General features: G+C 41.4%; 3 protein-coding genes across 4 annotated transcripts; 1 reads left to right on the plus strand and 2 right to left on the minus strand.

The window, feature by feature from the left end:
• Positions 1 to 661: 661 nt before the first annotated feature.
• On the minus strand, positions 662 to 3,704 carry LOC133845328 (uncharacterized). 2 transcript variants are annotated; one of them, XM_062279761.1, is made up of 3 exons: positions 2,514 to 3,704; positions 1,251 to 1,745; positions 662 to 1,179 (listed from the first exon to the last, which is right to left on the minus strand). In XM_062279761.1, the coding sequence occupies exons 1-3, from the start codon at positions 2,572 to 2,574 to the stop codon at positions 857 to 859; spliced, it is 879 nt and encodes a 292-aa protein (XP_062135745.1). In that variant the 5' UTR covers positions 2,575 to 3,704; the 3' UTR covers positions 662 to 856. The 2 variants fall into 2 exon arrangements, with proteins under 2 accessions (XP_062135745.1, XP_062135744.1); XM_062279760.1 differs by having other exon boundaries at positions 662 to 1,182; positions 2,514 to 3,699.
• Positions 3,705 to 5,299: 1,595 nt separating this feature from the next.
• Positions 5,300 to 14,274, plus strand: LOC133845980 (kelch-like protein 17). The gene is made up of 6 exons (XM_062280679.1): positions 5,300 to 5,573; positions 9,926 to 10,220; positions 10,516 to 10,699; positions 11,976 to 12,072; positions 12,145 to 13,477; positions 13,538 to 14,274. Exons 2-6 carry the CDS (start codon positions 10,195 to 10,197, stop codon positions 13,749 to 13,751), a joined length of 1,854 nt encoding a protein of 617 aa, XP_062136663.1. The 5' UTR covers positions 5,300 to 5,573; positions 9,926 to 10,194; the 3' UTR covers positions 13,752 to 14,274.
• Positions 14,275 to 14,671: 397 nt separating this feature from the next.
• LOC133845982 (prohibitin-2) lies at positions 14,672 to 17,669 on the minus strand. The gene is made up of 7 exons (XM_062280680.1): positions 17,530 to 17,669; positions 17,271 to 17,411; positions 16,577 to 16,923; positions 16,287 to 16,520; positions 16,098 to 16,175; positions 15,925 to 16,024; positions 14,672 to 15,085 (listed from the first exon to the last, which is right to left on the minus strand). The coding sequence occupies exons 2-7, from the start codon at positions 17,401 to 17,403 to the stop codon at positions 14,976 to 14,978; spliced, it is 1,002 nt and encodes a 333-aa protein (XP_062136664.1). The 5' UTR covers positions 17,404 to 17,411; positions 17,530 to 17,669; the 3' UTR covers positions 14,672 to 14,975.
• Positions 17,670 to 17,676: the final 7 nt, after the last annotated feature.

Here is a 17,676-nt window from a genome sequence, read left to right on the forward strand (position 1 = left end):
ACCAAATTTTCAGGAATCATAAATACTGTAGTAATTATACTATATACCAAAATTCGCAACTCTAGCTTTAAAATTACGCTTGTTATTCGATTTTTTTGATTTGCGGGGGCGGAAGTGGGCGTGGCAAAAATTTGAAACAAACTTGATCTGCGTGCAAACATAACAAATGCTGTCGAAAAAAAATTATAGCTCTATCTCTTATAGTCTCTGAGATCTAGGTGTTCATACGGACGGACGGACAGACGGACAGACGGACAGACACACAGACGGACAGACGGACAGACGGACATGGCTATATCGTCTCGGCTGTTGACGCTGATCAAGAATATATATACTTTATAGGGTCGGAGATGCCTCCTTCTAGCTGTTACATACATTTCCTGCCGGCACAAAGTTATAATACCCTTCTACCCTATGGGTAGCGGGTATAATTAAAACGAGCAATGAACGAACCGAACACTCAGAAGCAGTGTACACTGAAGTAGCTGCAATCCAATAAATCCAATATATATGTTAGAGTCTAACTTTGGAAAAGAAAGCTTAACAAATTTACTGGGAATTGTTCCTACTATACTGAAACATGAATTTGTGGAAATATATTTGGTGAAAAAAATCAAATGAACAACAAAGCAATTTAAAGCAGTACACACTTCGATTGCTATTTTATGGGGCTATTTTTATTTCAATAATATTTTTTAATACACACTACAATAAATACACAAATACGTAAATACATATGTACACATAGAGATAAATTGAATTGTTGAAAAATTGGGGGCTGGACTTCGGGGGAATGTTACACGCAGCGCATTTAATCGTTGTGACCTCATGGTTGTTGGCTGATGGAGGCCTATGGTCATTTACCCAAACCCAGCCACATGTAGCTGGGGTCAATGAATTGGGAACCCCGATACCCATTCGGATTGCGGGACACCAGCGATCGAATCTTTTGCGAGGGTCGATAGCTCCGCACAGACTGCAGTAATTTGTTTGAGTTGCGATCTGGCGGCTGCCCAGAATCATAATCGGCATCATCGGCTGTATCGCTTGGCGGCTCCAAGGGATACGGATGCAGACCCTCGAGTAGCTGAGATTCACCCTCGCCGAGCTGATGTGAATGTTCGGCAAAGTGCACGTTCGCCTTGAGCTGCTTGAAGAAGTCACCTAGATTGGTCATGACTCCTGGAAGAGAATCGAACACTTAGCAAACCGCAAGTGACACACGGAGCGCCCCCGGAAAGCCTACCCACCAGCACTGATAGAGGGCCTATAAAGTGGTCCTCTGTAGTCGGACGGTTCGCGTTTCATTTCGTGCTGCTCTGTGGCCTTTTCGTCATTGGCATTTGCATCATCTTCATTTGCTGGGAATAATTGGTGGTTACGTTTTAGTTTCGATGTGGAGACAATGGCCGGAGATTGCAGGTCGCCCAACCATCTCTGTTGCACCTGCAACTCCTTCAGATGCTTGTTGTACCGTTGTCGCCAAAGGCGCCAGCGTCGGTTCAAGGGCATCGGAAACGGTGGGAAATTAAATGGTTGCGCCAACTCATTCTCAAATTCGGGAGCCATTTCCTCAGCTTCAATTTTCGGCAAAGGGCTTCCGCTGTCTACCAAATGACGGTATGAGGTTTTTGCCATTTCCATTGGCCAGTTCCAGGCAGCCAGCGCCCTCGACGCATCCGCATCCGCCTCCACCTGAGCTTCGGCCGCCATCACTGCGATGACCCCCAGGCGCATTGGTGCGGCTGTGGAACAACGTTACGTTAATTGACTGTGCCTCAGGGAATAATATGAATGTTCTCGAGACTGAACCGGATGTTCAATTTCCGTTCGAACCCTGCAGATTTTAATTGCTGATACTCGCGAAAGGCATTGAATTAATCGAATTAATTAATTTTCCTAGTGGGTTAATACTTAAGTAGATAGCAAGATGTAGCTTGTGTTTAAAACGAATAATGCATCTAGATAAATGTTTCTACTGTCGAAAACTACTTAAAATGTTGATATGAAATTTAATTAAATTTTATATACATATATCTATTTGCTTCAAAATGATTACATTTCTATAAAAACTTAGAAACAATAGAAACTTACTTAATGCAGGATTAATATCTGAAAAAATTAATATTTTGGCTAGTGTCTATTTTGAGCAATAACCTTATCGATATGGCCTTTAATATTTTAGCTAATCGAATGCGGGTTTTATTTAAAAATGTTGTTCTCTCATTTCTATTTCATCTAAGAATAATCAATCTTTAAATTGTGTTCTTATCACGTTCAATTGACATTTGACAGTAATGGGAAAAAGTGGATTTTGGATTTTCTAATTACAACAAGCATTTAGCTTTTATTTTATAATTTGTAAAATTAAAAATACTTTAGACAGCAAGATTTGTGCGAGCTAAGGATTCAAAAAAAAATATATTAATTTAAGAGCTCCTGATAAGTCAGAGGAACTTTAAATATATGTATATTGTGAAAATTCAATCATAAGTAATACAACTCAAACTCACCTGCCATCAACAGTAATAGCAGTGAAATGCGCCGACTTAAAGTCAGATATAGAAACGCCATTATCCTTTTTTTTGGTGTTGGTGTCGAGGATGAAGCAGCTCGGGCTGGTTTTTACATTTTGTGAGTTAATAGGGCCCGCGTTGGGTAAAGAATATTGAGAAACATCTCAGCGAACCGAAAAGTGAAATTCACAAATTTTTATTAGAGACAGAACTCAAGTGGAAGCTGCCGATCACGTGCCACAGCGATGTAAGTGCGACTAACGGCGAATGCGACAGGTTGGTCCGTTTTTATAGCCCCAAGTACGTGTACCTGTTGCCCGAGGGGATGGCCACGAAGGCGATGGCAACCTGCAGCTAGAAGTTAGCAGGTGGCAAGTGGCAAGTGGCAAATGGTAGGTGGCAGGTGGCATTTGGAGGCATGCGCAGCAGGCGCAGTCGTCACATTAGTTGGATATTTGAGACGCGACTCGAGCTTTCAATGGCAATTGGCCAATTTGTGAATGAAAGTGGGCAGTCGCAGTGGTGTCCTAAGTACCATTTTCATTTTTAATCCCGTTCAGCATCTCAGTTTGCACTCGTGTATCGGCAATAAGGCTCAGGTGTGCTAAAAGGGATTCAAGTGTGGCATCACGCACAATTATCCAGTCATATTGCGTAACGTTCGTTTTCTGTTTTTTTTTTTTTGCATTTCATATTGAATTTCAGAATTTTCTTACTTATTTTTTTTGTTCACTCTTTACCTTTGCACCTGTCGAATGTCCCCAATGTGACGTCAAAGGCATGCTGTTGCCTTTGAAAGAAACATTTTTACAGCATTTACATAATTGGGTCAGTGGCTAGTGGTTTGGCTGGCCATCTCTTGTATGTCATCTGCTTTGTTGTCGATTACTCTGCATACAACATGTCCGTTTACCTTTGAGGCTGTGCTATGTCCTTGCCACTAGCCGGTTACTACTTGCCTTTTGCCACTTATCACTCCCCACTTGCCACTTGGGGGCCTGCATACAATCTAATTAGACTTGTGGACAGCGGCAGCTTCTTTGTAACGCGCACAGCGAGTTAATGGCCAATAACAACAGCAAGCGCAACAGCAGAACTTTCAGCAAAAACCATTTAAAAGTTTTCCAACACTTTGCTAATTTTCCTACTTTCACTTAATTTAGTTCTTTGGCATGAAAAGGGAAGGAAACTCGGCACATTCAATTCTGATATTTACGAAGCGATCTATCTCTGCTAGCTCTTGAAGTTGCAGTTCAGTTAAAGTATTCCTCGTATACATAAGTACTTCTCTCATAATAATGTAGAATATAATAATATAATGATACGTATACTAGTGTAGAGCCTTATTTACAAATTGTAACATACTATCAGAATTAAATGTGACCACAATAACCTATAAATAACTTACCCCTATTAGTATTAAGTTGTTCACCTATGCCAGAGTATACTTGGCATTGCGATAATAAATATTTATATTAATTTCTAATGTAATGTTAGGTGTATATTTTCAAACACATTTAACTATTTGTTCGCCATTATTTATTAAGAAATTATGTTATTATATTAGTAATAAGTTGTTCACTAATGCCAAAGTATACTTGGCATTGCGATAATAAATATTTATATTAATTTCTAATGTAATGTTAGGTGTATACTTTCAAACATATTTAACTATTTGTTCGCCATTATTTATTAAGAAATTATGTTAAAATAAAATATAATTGATAATTTTAATTATTTTAATTTGCAAATTTTCGCACCAGTCCGTCTGTTCAAATTTAAAATTAAATTATAAAATATACTTAAGAAACCCTATTAATCATGCAGGAACCTTATTATCAGGACCGAACCAATAAAGGCTTTCGTTATTACGTATACGCATTAATCTTGCATTAATAATCGCAATAATAAACTAACACGGACAACAAGTCTCTTCTTCAACAGTATAACTTAATAAGATATTTAGGCATTTTTGATTTCTCTGGTTAATGAGCGAGTTTTTGTTTTGAATTTTAAAGAAATCAAAATAAACTACTAATAAGATGAAATAATAAATTTGCACATTGAAAATAGAAAAATTACGGAAAGTTTTACTAGCATGTTTTTATCACTCAATTCCTCTGGTAATTTTCACATAAAAACTCAAACTGCATAGTTTGTATTCAGCAAATTATATTATTTTAATGGCGCTTTCTATGCAATTTTGACTTAAATAGGCATTTTTAATACAAAACCGATATGAACACGGCTTTGTACTATAAAAATACTAAACAAAACCAGAAGAGCGAAGTTGAGCTGTCATTTAAAACTTTCATTTCCATTGGCTTCAGAAAATCACTCGCTTTATTTGTTTTCATAAATCGCAGAAAAGTGCTCTTAAGAAAAGCTCAAATATACCAAACGATTTGAACTAGCGAGCCAAAATGGCGATTTGAAAATATACCATATTAAGTGTAACCAGGTAGCTTTTGCAGCCCTTCTGCATTTTAGTATATCTTGACCCCAGCTTTGCTTGCTTACTGACAGTGCCAAATTGAGTATAACAGTGTAACTGTAACGAATTCCGTAAAACAATTTTTAAATGCAAAAACTTGGTGTAATTCATAAAAAATTAATTGTTTTGTGCTCTAACAATTAAATGGGTATATAGAGAGCAATATGTGTGTGTGAAATTAAGTGTTACAAAAACTTGCTCAGCAAAGGGGATTCGAGCAATCTAGCTTCCACGCCACTGGCAAACTCACAGTTTTATCGAGACTCTCTGTGCCGATGCCGAAGTTGTGCTCAGTCGCGTCTGAGCTTTCGTGCCGTTAAGTTGTTGGCCGCGCAGAGTTGCCCAATACGAGGAAGTTGTCCACGCGACGCAGGCAGCAACTAAATAATTGGCTTAACAGCAGTTGAAATTAGTTAGTGTGTTTTTTGTGCTTGAGCAGCAGGAGTTAATGCTGCAATTGGGCAAAAGGATACGGATACCGGAAGCAGTTCAAGTGCCGTTAGCAAATGTAATTGAAGCTTAACTACCAAAGCAAAACAAGGAGCAAACACTTAGGGAATAAGGTGCGGCAGTAAGTTAATGTGAAACTCTGTGAAAATTTTGTGGGGTTGGAGGAGTTGGAGTTCATGTCGCTGCTGCTGCTGCTGCTGCTGCTGCCGCTGCACTGGGCAGGAGCTTCTCCGTGCTTCAAAGTCATGCGCAGACGCGACAAAAACACAAAACGGCTGTTTTCACATTTCCCGCGCTGCGACTGCGACAGCGGCAGGTTGACGACCCGCAACGAAAATAAAAACGCCGGCACACAAACACTTCGAGTGTGATAACAGCAGCAGCAGCAGCAGCAACAGTAACGACATCGAGGGGTGTCAATTGCAACCCAATCCTTACCTTGAGCTACTCACTTTCATTGAGTGAGTGCGATTCTCTCACACTCTGGGTCCGCTTGTTGACCATGGGCAATCAGACAGTGGCCAAGAATAAACAGCAGTTACATTAATTGCGGCATACGCTGCGTATGCTTAACGCATTAGAAATCGTTCGCCGCCTGTGGGAGCTGTTAGTTGTTAGCTGTTCACTGTTTACTTGGCACACATCTGGCTCTAGCTGGCAGCCCAACTACCTACAGTACAGTCCTCCCATATTTGGTCACGCTCTCGACTGTCATTTTTTTTGTTTTCTTGTTTTTCGTGTATTCTTTTTTTTTCGCCTAGCACGCATTGGCACTCGAAACGCACGTTGGGGGCGCTTCAAGAGGCTCCATAAAGAATGTGCTAAACATTTCTAGGCCGTATAGATAGAGCGGGAGTAGACCAAGTTCCGCTTTATACAATGTGAATAAAGAAGAATAAATGTTAAAATGAATTTAGTTTGTATATTTTAGAATTTGTTGTATTTCAAAGGTGTTGCATTAGAATATTGAAAGTATTTTATTTATGCTTATTAATTTACTTTTATTAAAATGTTCTAAATTCCACCTATATTTTCCGATTAAGACACTAACGTAACTCTGATAATATACTTTGAATATATGCATATATCTTAGTCATTGATTTTAGCCGTAATTGAAGCTGAGTTGGCTTATTCCGGCTCATTTCCGTCACACTGCATGACCCGAAACTGGTTGACCTTGATGATCTTAGATAATTGCATTAGTCGGTGTTGCGATTAATCATCAATGAAGCGTGCAAGAATCGGTTACAGTTGCCAACTGCATTTGGTTAAGTTGGCATCACGTGGAGCATAAACAAATGCCAAATGAGCCAAGCAAAAGAAAACGAATAAAACGTTACAAAAATAATGAAAACGTAAACGAAAATGAGAAAAAAAAGACAAAAAAAGAAAGAAACGAAATATTCTAATACAACTACAACCGGTTCAATGTTTGCACAATATATTTTTTTTTTGTCGCCAGCCGTTAAAATATTACTGAATGGTTTGCCGGGAGCCAACTTCAACTCGGCTTTAGATCTCGTTAACTGCTTCTGCTGTGGGCTACGTGTGGCGCATTCGTTTTTTTCTTATTGTGTGTGTGTGTGTGTTTTTTTTTTCGGCTCATTTGCTTGTTAATTTGAATTTCATACATAAACACACCCCAGCACATGCTTAAATACACGGTTCCGCAGAAAGATGAGTGTTAAACGCTTGTTTGACTTTATTTTGGCTTGTTGTTCATGTGATTTACTGGCCAAAACTGGGTATTTTTGAAGGATATATGCAGCACCTTCACTTCCTCTTGCCAGCACACAAAAAAAGCGACAACAACTCACAATTAATTAAATGCCCTTTGTGTGTGCATGCACTGAGAGAAAGCATTGTCATACTTATTTATTACTCATTAAGTTTAGAATTAGTTGACTAAATAAATAAGTTGTTCTTTTTTTGTGTGAGTGTAATGTTTGCCGCTTTGAGTTAGGTTAAGCAAACCGCATAAACTGTTAGTCCAAGCAAGTTGTCACTGAGATAAACAACCGCAAAGCGTAACGGTAAACAGTGTCCGACCCTGATGAACTGCTTTAATTACACACACAATGCGCATACGACATGTGGAACTGACCCCCTAAAGTGTGCCCTAAACAAAGATCTCACAATAAATGCATGCGAATTGGCAACTGTGGCAATCCCACGCCAACGCCAGCTTCTGTGTCAAGTCCGTTTTGCAACAGATGCAATTGGGGTGCGAAACAGTGCGAATGTGTGTGTCTTCGAGTGTGTGTGTGTGTGTGTTGGGGTGTGCGTCTGCTGTAGTAATAAGCACCTAATGGGGCTTCTTTGTACGCCGCGTGATAGGGGGCAGCTATAGGTCTATAAACGGCCATTGCCCTCCAGCACCATTGCGCCCTCAAGCATAGCAGATCGCCGGGTTCAATTGTTGTTGTTGTTGTTGTTGTTGTTGCTAGGTGCTTGTTGTTGTTGCTGAGATAAAAACAAAACACAAAAAAAAAAAATAAAAAAGCAGCTAAAACTAAAACCGAAAATTGTCGTTAATTTGTTGCTGTTTGTTGCGCCAAGTGCGCAAAGTGAAATTTTTTTTTTGTATGTGTCTTACTTTGTTGTAATTTGTTAAATGATGTTATTGTAGCTGTTGTTGTTGTTGTTTATATCGCTATTTGCTATTATTGTAGTTGTTGTTACTGTTTTTGCTGCGGCACTCTTGTATTGTTGCTGCTGTCGTTTTGTTAATGCAGCGTTAAAATTCGTGACGTTGATTTCACACATGTCGCTGCTGCCGTCTGTCTGGCCACGTTTTGTTGACCCCAGAACTTTCCAAGCGTGATATTGCCCACCGTGCGACAGCGACGGACAGAGAAAAAGAGAAAGAGAGAGGGAGAAAAGACAGAGAGAAGGTTCCATATGCCGCAAATACGAGTGCGAGTATAAAAATAAGCAAAGCTTTTCGTTTATTTGCATAATCTGCCCCGAATGCATTGGGTTGTGTTTATTGCATGGCCAGCCATAAAGTAAACATTTGTCACAAACCCATAAAATAAAAACAAGTGCACAACAAACGAGACTCTGAAATACTCTTGAATCGAAAGTTTATGCATGAGCGCATACTTTCAAAGTGATCATAAAGCTTGAATATTTCATGCATATTAATCTTGGCTTCCTCAAAAATTTCTTGCCGTGTACTTTTTGTATTCTTTTTGACAGCAATAACAATTGTTTACTCCGACAAGCAATATTATTCCAATTAATCACTCTGATTGCATTCGCGAACGTACATTTTATAATCACAATCAAAAGCAGGAAACAATTCTGCAATCAGCGAGAGAAATATTAATTAAATTGTATGCAGAAGTTGACGCAATTGCGCGAGATCATTATGAAGTCTTATTTAATTTAATTTATTTTATTTTTTTGTATATTTGTTGCTTACAATTTAATAAAATAAGTAAATGAAAGGAGTTATTTAAAAAGAATGAAATATATTTTCAAATACTCTGCGTATACTTAATATTAAATAAGATGTACATATTTTATAATGCAGTGCGTATACTTAATATTGATATTGAACATAATTTTAAGCTTCTTACGCATAGTTGAAGGGATTTAGTACATTTCTTCAAAATAATACTTAAGAGATATATTATTATTCACTGCGTATACTTAATATGTGAAAGGAAAAGTATGAGAAACTTTTTAAGTAGTTGTCATAAAGTTTGAAGTAGTAAATAGTTTTCTAAAAGCGATATGTTGAATTTTGTTATTACGCGATGTGTTTACTTAATAGAAGCACACAATAATATCAGTGAAAATGTTGTATGTTAATGCAATTACTTTAATTTTCTAGATATTATAAATTTAGAATTTTATGCTTATTCTCGATGTATCCTCCCCTAATTTCCAATGTGGTTTCTGCATATTGCGCAGTATAAACTCGGAATGTACTTTCTGTTATTTAATGTACTCGCTGTCCCCCTCAGACCTTGGCTTACAATGCGATAAGAAACTCCAACTGACCACAGCAAGTTGAGAATTGCTGTTCTGGCAAATGTGCAAATTGCATGCGGCAAGTCATTCGTTTCGTTTCGGTTTATTCGCATTCTGTGCATCCTGAGAGAGAGGGAAGGGGAGGCACATCAAATAAAGTCGGTCTAACCCAAATTCGCCAGGGTGCAGCTCAACAATGGGCACAATAGAATCACATGGCGAAGAGAAAAGGAAACGAGAGATGTAGAGAACTGTGGAATTGGCGGCACTTAACCTACTTTTTCGGTCTGTTTAGATGCTTTCTCTTCACATTGACATGCCAGGAAACTCGGGGCGGCATGATCTCATGTAGTTGTCGTCACTCACCCCAGAAATTACGTGTGACCCACATTTTTTTTTCATTTCGTTCTTCATTTTTTGGGTCGAGGGGCGACAGTAAAACAATTACAAGGTATTGATTTTTACTTTACGCGCTTCATTACAGTTGCAACACGCTGGAACACAAGAAAAACAGCAAAACAAAGCAAAACAAACAACTGCCAAAGAAAAGACTGAAAGTTAGGGGAATTTTCCCTTGAATACACACCACCACGCATTCCGAAAGAAGAAGGACCAAAAACCCAAGTGGAATATCTGAGCATCAACATCAACTTTAAAGCCTGTGTGGAAATGTTGTAGAACCCCATCAGAATTTGGTTTGTGGAAAAGTACGAGGCATACCACAAGGCTTCAACGTTTTTTTATTCAGCCACAATGTTTCTGCCCGTCAAATCGAATCAGTGAGTAAACATCGAGCACGTTTTCATTCATGTTTATGCGGCAAGCAACCCTCAAATTTGAGTTTGTGGGGGAGGCGAGTTGCGCCTCAGCACAGCATAAACAACCCCCAAAACATATGACAGTCCGTCCGTGACTGGCGTCATGTTGTCGCCTCCTCACGTTCTATACCAAGAACAACAACAACAACAACAACCCAAAAACACTCATCATCATCATCATAAACCATTATCTGTGAGATTTGATTTAGCTGAGCTTCAATGTTTGCATTTCGTATTTGTCGCCACTTTATCGCAGCTCCGCCGAGGCGAGTGGCAACAACGAGGATGTTACCACCACCAGCAACAATTCAACACAGACGCCCAGCGATCTGAGCCCACCGGGACCCAATGAGGAAGTCTTGCCACAGGCCCATCATCAGAATCCAGGACACTGCATCGCCTCCTTTGCAGCCATCAATCAGATGCGCACAAACGCACAGGTAATCCATGATAAAATATTCCCCCCAAGAAAAGTTTCCCTAAATTGTTCCTCATAATCTATGCTCAACAATCTAGAAACTAATAATTGAACTAAATGAAATCATTGAAAGGGCATCTCGAGTGACAAGATCTGTTCTATTAATTATGCTGAACAGTTAGCATAATTAAAGTATAACTTAAACGATTGCGTGATTGAGGCAAGCGCTCTCTCCACTTACAGCTGTGGCTCACATGGCGCATACATAATTTCATTTCCCCCAAAAAATTGCCATTTAGGCAGGCGGCAAAATTAATTGCCTGCCTCTTGAACGCCTCACTGACTGACTGACTGACTGACGGACTAAATGACTGAATGACCGCCTCAAGCGAGGGCAGCTGGGTGAGCCAATAGAGCAAATTTGTCGCTTAGTGATAAAGAAAATACGAGTAATAAAAAAGCATACAAAAAAAAACAGAATTTTGCACAGCGGGTGGAATGGCTTTGGCCTTAGCCAGAATTCGGAGCAAACGGCAACCAAAAGCGACTCCGCCCAATGCGGCAGCATGACGTGTGCGGCAATTTTTATAAATATGGAAAAAAAGCGACATTTACACAAAATTGTTGTTGCAGACCTATTAAAAATAGATATTAATCGGGTGCACTGACTTGACAAGAGGACACAGCGACTGGCGAGTGGAGACCGGGTTGAGTTTGTGGCGTGACTCGGCGAGTGAAGTTGAAACGAAGTCCTTGTAGGGATTCAATAGGATGCACAGTGGTTCAACAGCGAACAGACGGGGGCTTTAAATAAGTAAACTTAAAAAATTCTTTTAATTTGACTTTACATTTCGCAAAGTGTAAAGTTGCAAATTAAAAATATTAAATTATTATTATCATTTCATAAAACTTTTTTTTATATGTATTTCTTAAAGTAATAAAACTAATATTGGGATCTTATGTTGCTTTATTTTTTTAGCAGCTGAAATTATACTTCTACTTTATTTTCACACTTTTTGAATAGATATTGCAAAAAATGAAAGTAGGGAACAAGATAGAACTAATATTGATATTTCGAATTTCATAAATAAAATTTCTACTTATATCTAAGAAAACAATTATTCGTGTTAAGTCCCAAAGCTGTGTACTTGAATCACTGTGCCTGGGGCTGCACTGTGTAGTAGTTGAGCACATCGTCAGGATACTCGTAATTAATCGGATTTGTCTAAGGGTGTGCACTTTGCAACATAGTATGTTATGTCTCGACTGACAGTCTTTGCTTCCGCTTTTCATTGCAGTTGTGCGATGTGCGCCTCGAGGTTGGTGGCGACACCATCAATGCACATCGTGTGGTGTTGGCCTCCGTCTCGCCCTATTTCTACGCCATGTTCAACGGTGAGTCCTCAAGTGGGAATTGACAGACACTCTTTACACTTTTCCCTTCACACTCTTCACTTGGTTTTGCAGATGATATGCTGGAGCGTACCCAGGGATTGGTGCGACTGCACGATGTGGACAGCGCTGCACTAAGACAGCTCATCGATTACACGTACACGGGAGAGATTACGATAACGGAGCAGAATGTGCAGGTGCTGTTGCCTGCCTCGGGACTGCTGCAGATGCATTCGGTGCGCGATGCGTGCTGCAAGTTTCTGCTGCGGCAGCTGCATCCCTCGAACTGTCTCGGGATTAGGAGCTTTGCGGATGCGCATTCGTGCAAGGAGCTGCACACGAGATCTCACAAATATGCGCTGCAAAACTTTCAGCAGGTTGTGGGGACCGAGGAGTTCTTGCTGTTGCCTTTCGAGGAGGTCAAGGAACTCATTTCGAACAGTCAGCTGAACATTAGTTCCGAGGAGAAAGTATTTCTGGGCGTGCTCAGTTGGGTGAAGCACGATCTTGGCAAGCGCCGCCTGCACATTGCCGAGCTGATGTCGCATGTCCGGTTGCCGCTTGTCAGCCGTGACTTCTTAATGAGCTGCGTAGAGTCGGAGACGTTGATGCGCGACGACTCCGAGTGCAAGGAACTGCTGCTGGAGGCCATGAAGTATCATCTGCTGCCCGAGCAGCGCAGTCTGATGGGCAGCCAGCGCACCCAAGAGCGACGTCCCGAGGGCATGAAGCCATACGTCTTTGCCGTGGGCGGTGGCAGCTTGTTTGCCATCCACAACGAGTGCGAGGTCTACAATCCGCGCTGCAATAGCTGGTCACCGGTGGCGCCCATGTTGTGGCGTCGCTCCCGCTCCGGCGTCACATCCCTGCACAAGCAACTGTACGTGGTGGGTGGCTACGATGGCGTCAGTGATCTGGCCACTGCCGAGAGCTACAATCCGTTGACCAACAAGTGGATCAACATTACGCCCATGGGCACAAAGCGCAGCTGCCTGGGCATCTGCTCCTACGACGGGCTGATCTTTGTCTGTGGCGGTTACGATGGCGCATCCTGTCTCAGCAGCATGGAACGCTACGATCCGCTGACAGGCATCTGGAGCTCCTGCCCAGCGATGAGCACGAGACGTCGCTACTGTCGTCTTGCTGTGTTGGAGAATCAAATCTACAGTTTGGGTGGCTTCGATTCCACCAACTATCAGTCGAGCGTGGAGCGCTTTGATCCGCGTGTGGGTCGCTGGCAGCCTGTGCCCAGCATGACGGCCAGACGCAGCAGCTGTGGCGTCGCCTCCACCGATGGACATCTCTACTGCATTGGCGGCAACGATGGCACAATGTGTATGTCCAGCGGCGAACGCTTTAATCTGCGGCGAAACTGCTGGGAACCGATTGCAGCGATGCACTCGCGAAGGTAAGAATGAGATGACGGGGATTTCGATACGAGTTCTAATTTGGGATTTCTCCTCTGCAGATCCACGCACGAGGTGGTCGAAGTGGAGGGCGTTCTCTTTGCCTTGGGCGGCAACGATGGCAGTTCGTCGCTCAACTCCGTCGAACGCTACGATCCGCGTCTGAACAAATGGAGTGTGGTCAATGCGATGGTGGCCAGACGCAGCTCCGTTGGCGCTGCTGTGCTCGACTGCTTCCATCTGGAGCGCGGACTGGTGCAGACGACGAACTTATGACCCCCGCTCAGCAGCATCAGCGAGTCCTTCGCCGCTGCCACAGCGAACGGCGCTAGCAGCAGCAACGGCAATGGAAATGCAAATACAAATGCCAACAACAGCAGTGGCACCTTGACTGTTCCAAGTCGCGCTGAAGCTGCCGCCTTTACCGCCAACATTGCGTTGAGCTCCTCAGCGCCGTCGGCCAGCTCCACATTGCGTCGCCATCGCCGGGAGACGCCCGCTCTGGCGGAGAGTCGTCGGGCCAATAGCAATGCCAGCAGCAGCAGCAGCAACAGCAGCGATAGCGGCAGCAGCACTGGAACGGGAGGAGGAGGAGGAGGTGGCAAGACCCCATCGACTGCCTGATCCTGGTCTATGTCGAGTGCACGACATCCTTAAGCAACAGCAACAACAAAATAACATAACAAATTTAACTAAACTACAAAAAACAAAGCTAACCCCACGCGCCTATTGCAGGAATTTGATTGATTGTTCCGAGTTCGTTATTATGGATAGATATGATATAGATATATACTATATATATATATAAAAAGAAAAATATGATTATGATTATGATATGATGGCAGCACCTTTACTAAAAACACCACCTTTGTCTGGGGGCGCTTATTTTGCTCAAAAAACACTCCCCAAAAAAAACACACACGAGATGCATTCAAAGTTGGTTCGGGGAAGCTCGCTTTGAGTGCATGAAATATTGTCAAGTTTATGCGGCAACAAGTCGGGAATAAATCCTTACAATTACGCATAAACATAAACAATACATTTACACACACACATACACACTTGTAATTTCTAGTCAAGATCTCGCACGAATGCTACACGAAATGCTGGCTGAGCCTTGGAACGCAACCTCTCCAAGTGACAGCGGCTGGATCAAGGAACCTAATCTGCCTACAATTTACATAAATAACTCTATGAATCGTCTATACATACATATTATAGAAATTATACTATATACACCCACTTATGTACTATTCTTATGTATTTTATACATGCAATTATTATAAGTAAATGTTTCGTATTTGAAGAAAAATGCCCAAAAAAGTCAAGTTGGTCTTCCTCCTTCTTTCTCTCTCTGGTTATTTGTACTGGGGTTGATTTTTGTTATTTCTTGTTGGATTTGCCAAAATGATTAAAAGTCGATAAGGTAAATAAAGGTACAATACACGCCTCCTCTGACGTCTGTCTCCTCTCTTGGCTGCATCTTCCAAGCTCCGGGGATTACATAATGCGGTTCGCAGTGTTGCGTGCCACATCTCCCACATTGGTCGTATCCACATTGGGTGTCATTTTGCGTGCGTCGAGCCAATTCTTGGGCAAGCCCGTGCCAACTGCAAAAACGATGGTTAAATAGAGGATGATTTAGGTTCACAATTGTGTCGCGCAACCCAAGTGTTTTTTTTTTTTGTTTAAATCGAGTTGACAACAGTTGTTTTCTCAATGCGCATTTATTAACAGTTTCCGATGTGGTGATTCTCTTTTTTTCGGTTTTATGATTTAATGGAACAAACGCTAAATGCTGCGGCGATTTGACCGCGTCATCGTCAAACGAATCTTGCCCCAAACGTCGAGAAAAGGCTTCTCGCCATTTCACATACGTTGTATGCTTGCGATACGGAAATGATGTGGGATGAAGTTATTTCCGAAAGGCAAACAGAACACATGCGAGTTAATTTGGGGAAAAAACATTGACGATGAGCCGCTTTTTCTTATATTTTTTGGGGAAGAGCGGTGGCCAGAGGGAAATTGAAGAAGTTAAAGCTAAACGATACTTAAGACACTAGCTTATATGTAGGCAACTTGCTGTGTACTCTAGTACGCGTAAATATTGAAATTAATTAAATTGTTCAACAAGTTTTAAGGAATTATCCCGCTCGCTCACTTAGTCCAAATCGTCTGGAACTGCGTTGCGCATAAAAAACGTTGTGAAAGTTTAAGAAAAACGTTAACGAAACAAAGTTGATGTATCATTATTGGCAAAGAGAAAAAAAGGTAGGAAGAGAGAGAGATATTGAATGAAACGTTTAAAAAAAGTTACTCAATTTACACTCGATCGATAAATGTCTTAAATTTTGGCCAATGCTCGAAACCAAAAATAAAGAACATATGTTTCCTTGTTATCTTTTGTATCAACTTAAATTTAAACTCAATGACGAAACGAGCTATTTACTTTTGTAAACCTTCTCGGTCATGTCATCGAAGTTGGAGTCCTGAATGTTCAACATCAGACTGTCGGCCGACAGGTAAACCTTGTTCTGTGAGCTGGCAATCTATTTGGGAAAGGAAGAAATTACATACAGTTTAGCATTTCACACTTCAATGCGAATTCTCGGTAATTGTTACCGTGCGGGCAATGCTCTGTGCGGCGCGCAGCTTGCGAAGTTTCAGATACGCCGGATTCTGCTTGACGGCCAGACCTAAGTAAACATATCAGTTAAGGTGCAAACCAGATGCAAATAAAACTAAATGCCTATTGAACAAATATTATGGTTATAAGGTAAAAGTGTTTCGTTTGCTTTGTAAAAAGGATATCATTTTCGCTGCTTCGGCTTCACCCTCAGCCTGCACAATCTTCTGTTGTTTCTCCTGCTTGGCACGCTCCACGAAGAAGACGGCACGTTGCGCCTCCTGCTGGGCCACCTGTTTGGCCTCAATGGCGGCTGTGTATTCCTTGCCAAAGCTCAGTTCAGTCAGCGAAACGTCATCCAGAATGATGTTGAAGTCACGTGCCCGCTCTACGAGCTCCTTGCGGATCAACAGTGAAACCTATAACAGCGAAAGTCAATTTAGTTTGGAGGAGATTCGAATGTATTCTCACTGACCTGTTGACGCTGTGTAATCAGCTGCGAGGCATTGAACTTGGCAATGACACTCTTGAGCACCTCATTGCAAATGGAGGGCAGCACCTTTTCATCGTAGTCCACGCCCAGTTGCTTGTGCAGGAAGGGTAGGTTAATCGAATCGGGACGCGACAGCACACGCAACGAGATGTTAATCATCTGCAAATCCTTTGAGCCGGTGGGTGATGAAATTTTGCGGGGGCGCGAACGAATGTCATAGATAATTGGATATTGGAACCAGGGAATACGGAAATGTAAACCTTCTGAATAGATATCATTCTGAATACCGCCCAAGCGGCTGAAAATAATAGCGCGGTGACCACCTTCAACTGCAAACATAAAAGATGAGAAAAGTTGAGAGTTTGTTATGCAATCTCGCAATGGAAAATTCAGCGAAATCACCATCAGCTGCTAGTGACATCAATGATACTGAGTCCAATTGGACTTCATAGGTGTTCTCTTCACCAAATGCATTGTCTCACATTGCTGTAGTGCATCGTGCAAGTGTCTTGATTAGTTATGAAATCCACCAGACCGCAATCACACTAACACAAACACACACAGCCGCAAACATATGAAGGCTGGTTTGAGGTTATGTTCGTGTGCCGCAAAGATAGCCGTGTTTTGTTGTTTTTAGCAACCGAAGCAGCTAATTGACAGATATTCTAATACTTACCGGTGTACAAGGATTGATTAATGCCATAGGCAGCCGCACCAACGGCAGCCAAAAGCTTCAGTCCAATTCCCAGTCCAGGAGGGCCACCTTTGCCCAGCTTGCCCGCAAGATCATTGAGTTTACTTTGCGCCATTATGTGTGCTAAACGAATATAAATTTTTTATTAAATTGCTTGCTAGTTGAAAAACACACGTTGTTCAATAAACTGTCAGTGTAAAATAAGTTTATTTTTGGTATAAAAAAGAAAAACTTTACGCACGTTATTTACTTGTGTGTCAACTTGTACAAAATTTCCAAGTGTGATACAATGTCGATGATTTTCGGCGTAGTATCGATAGACTTCTGGGTATCGGTATGATTGCATGCTAACGAATTATCGCTGTAGTATATCGAGGTAGTGTAATAA

This window comes from Drosophila sulfurigaster, chromosome 3 (genome assembly GCF_023558435.1).
Source record: "Drosophila sulfurigaster albostrigata strain 15112-1811.04 chromosome 3, ASM2355843v2, whole genome shotgun sequence".
Lineage (NCBI taxonomy): Eukaryota > Metazoa > Arthropoda > Insecta > Diptera > Drosophilidae > Drosophila > Drosophila sulfurigaster.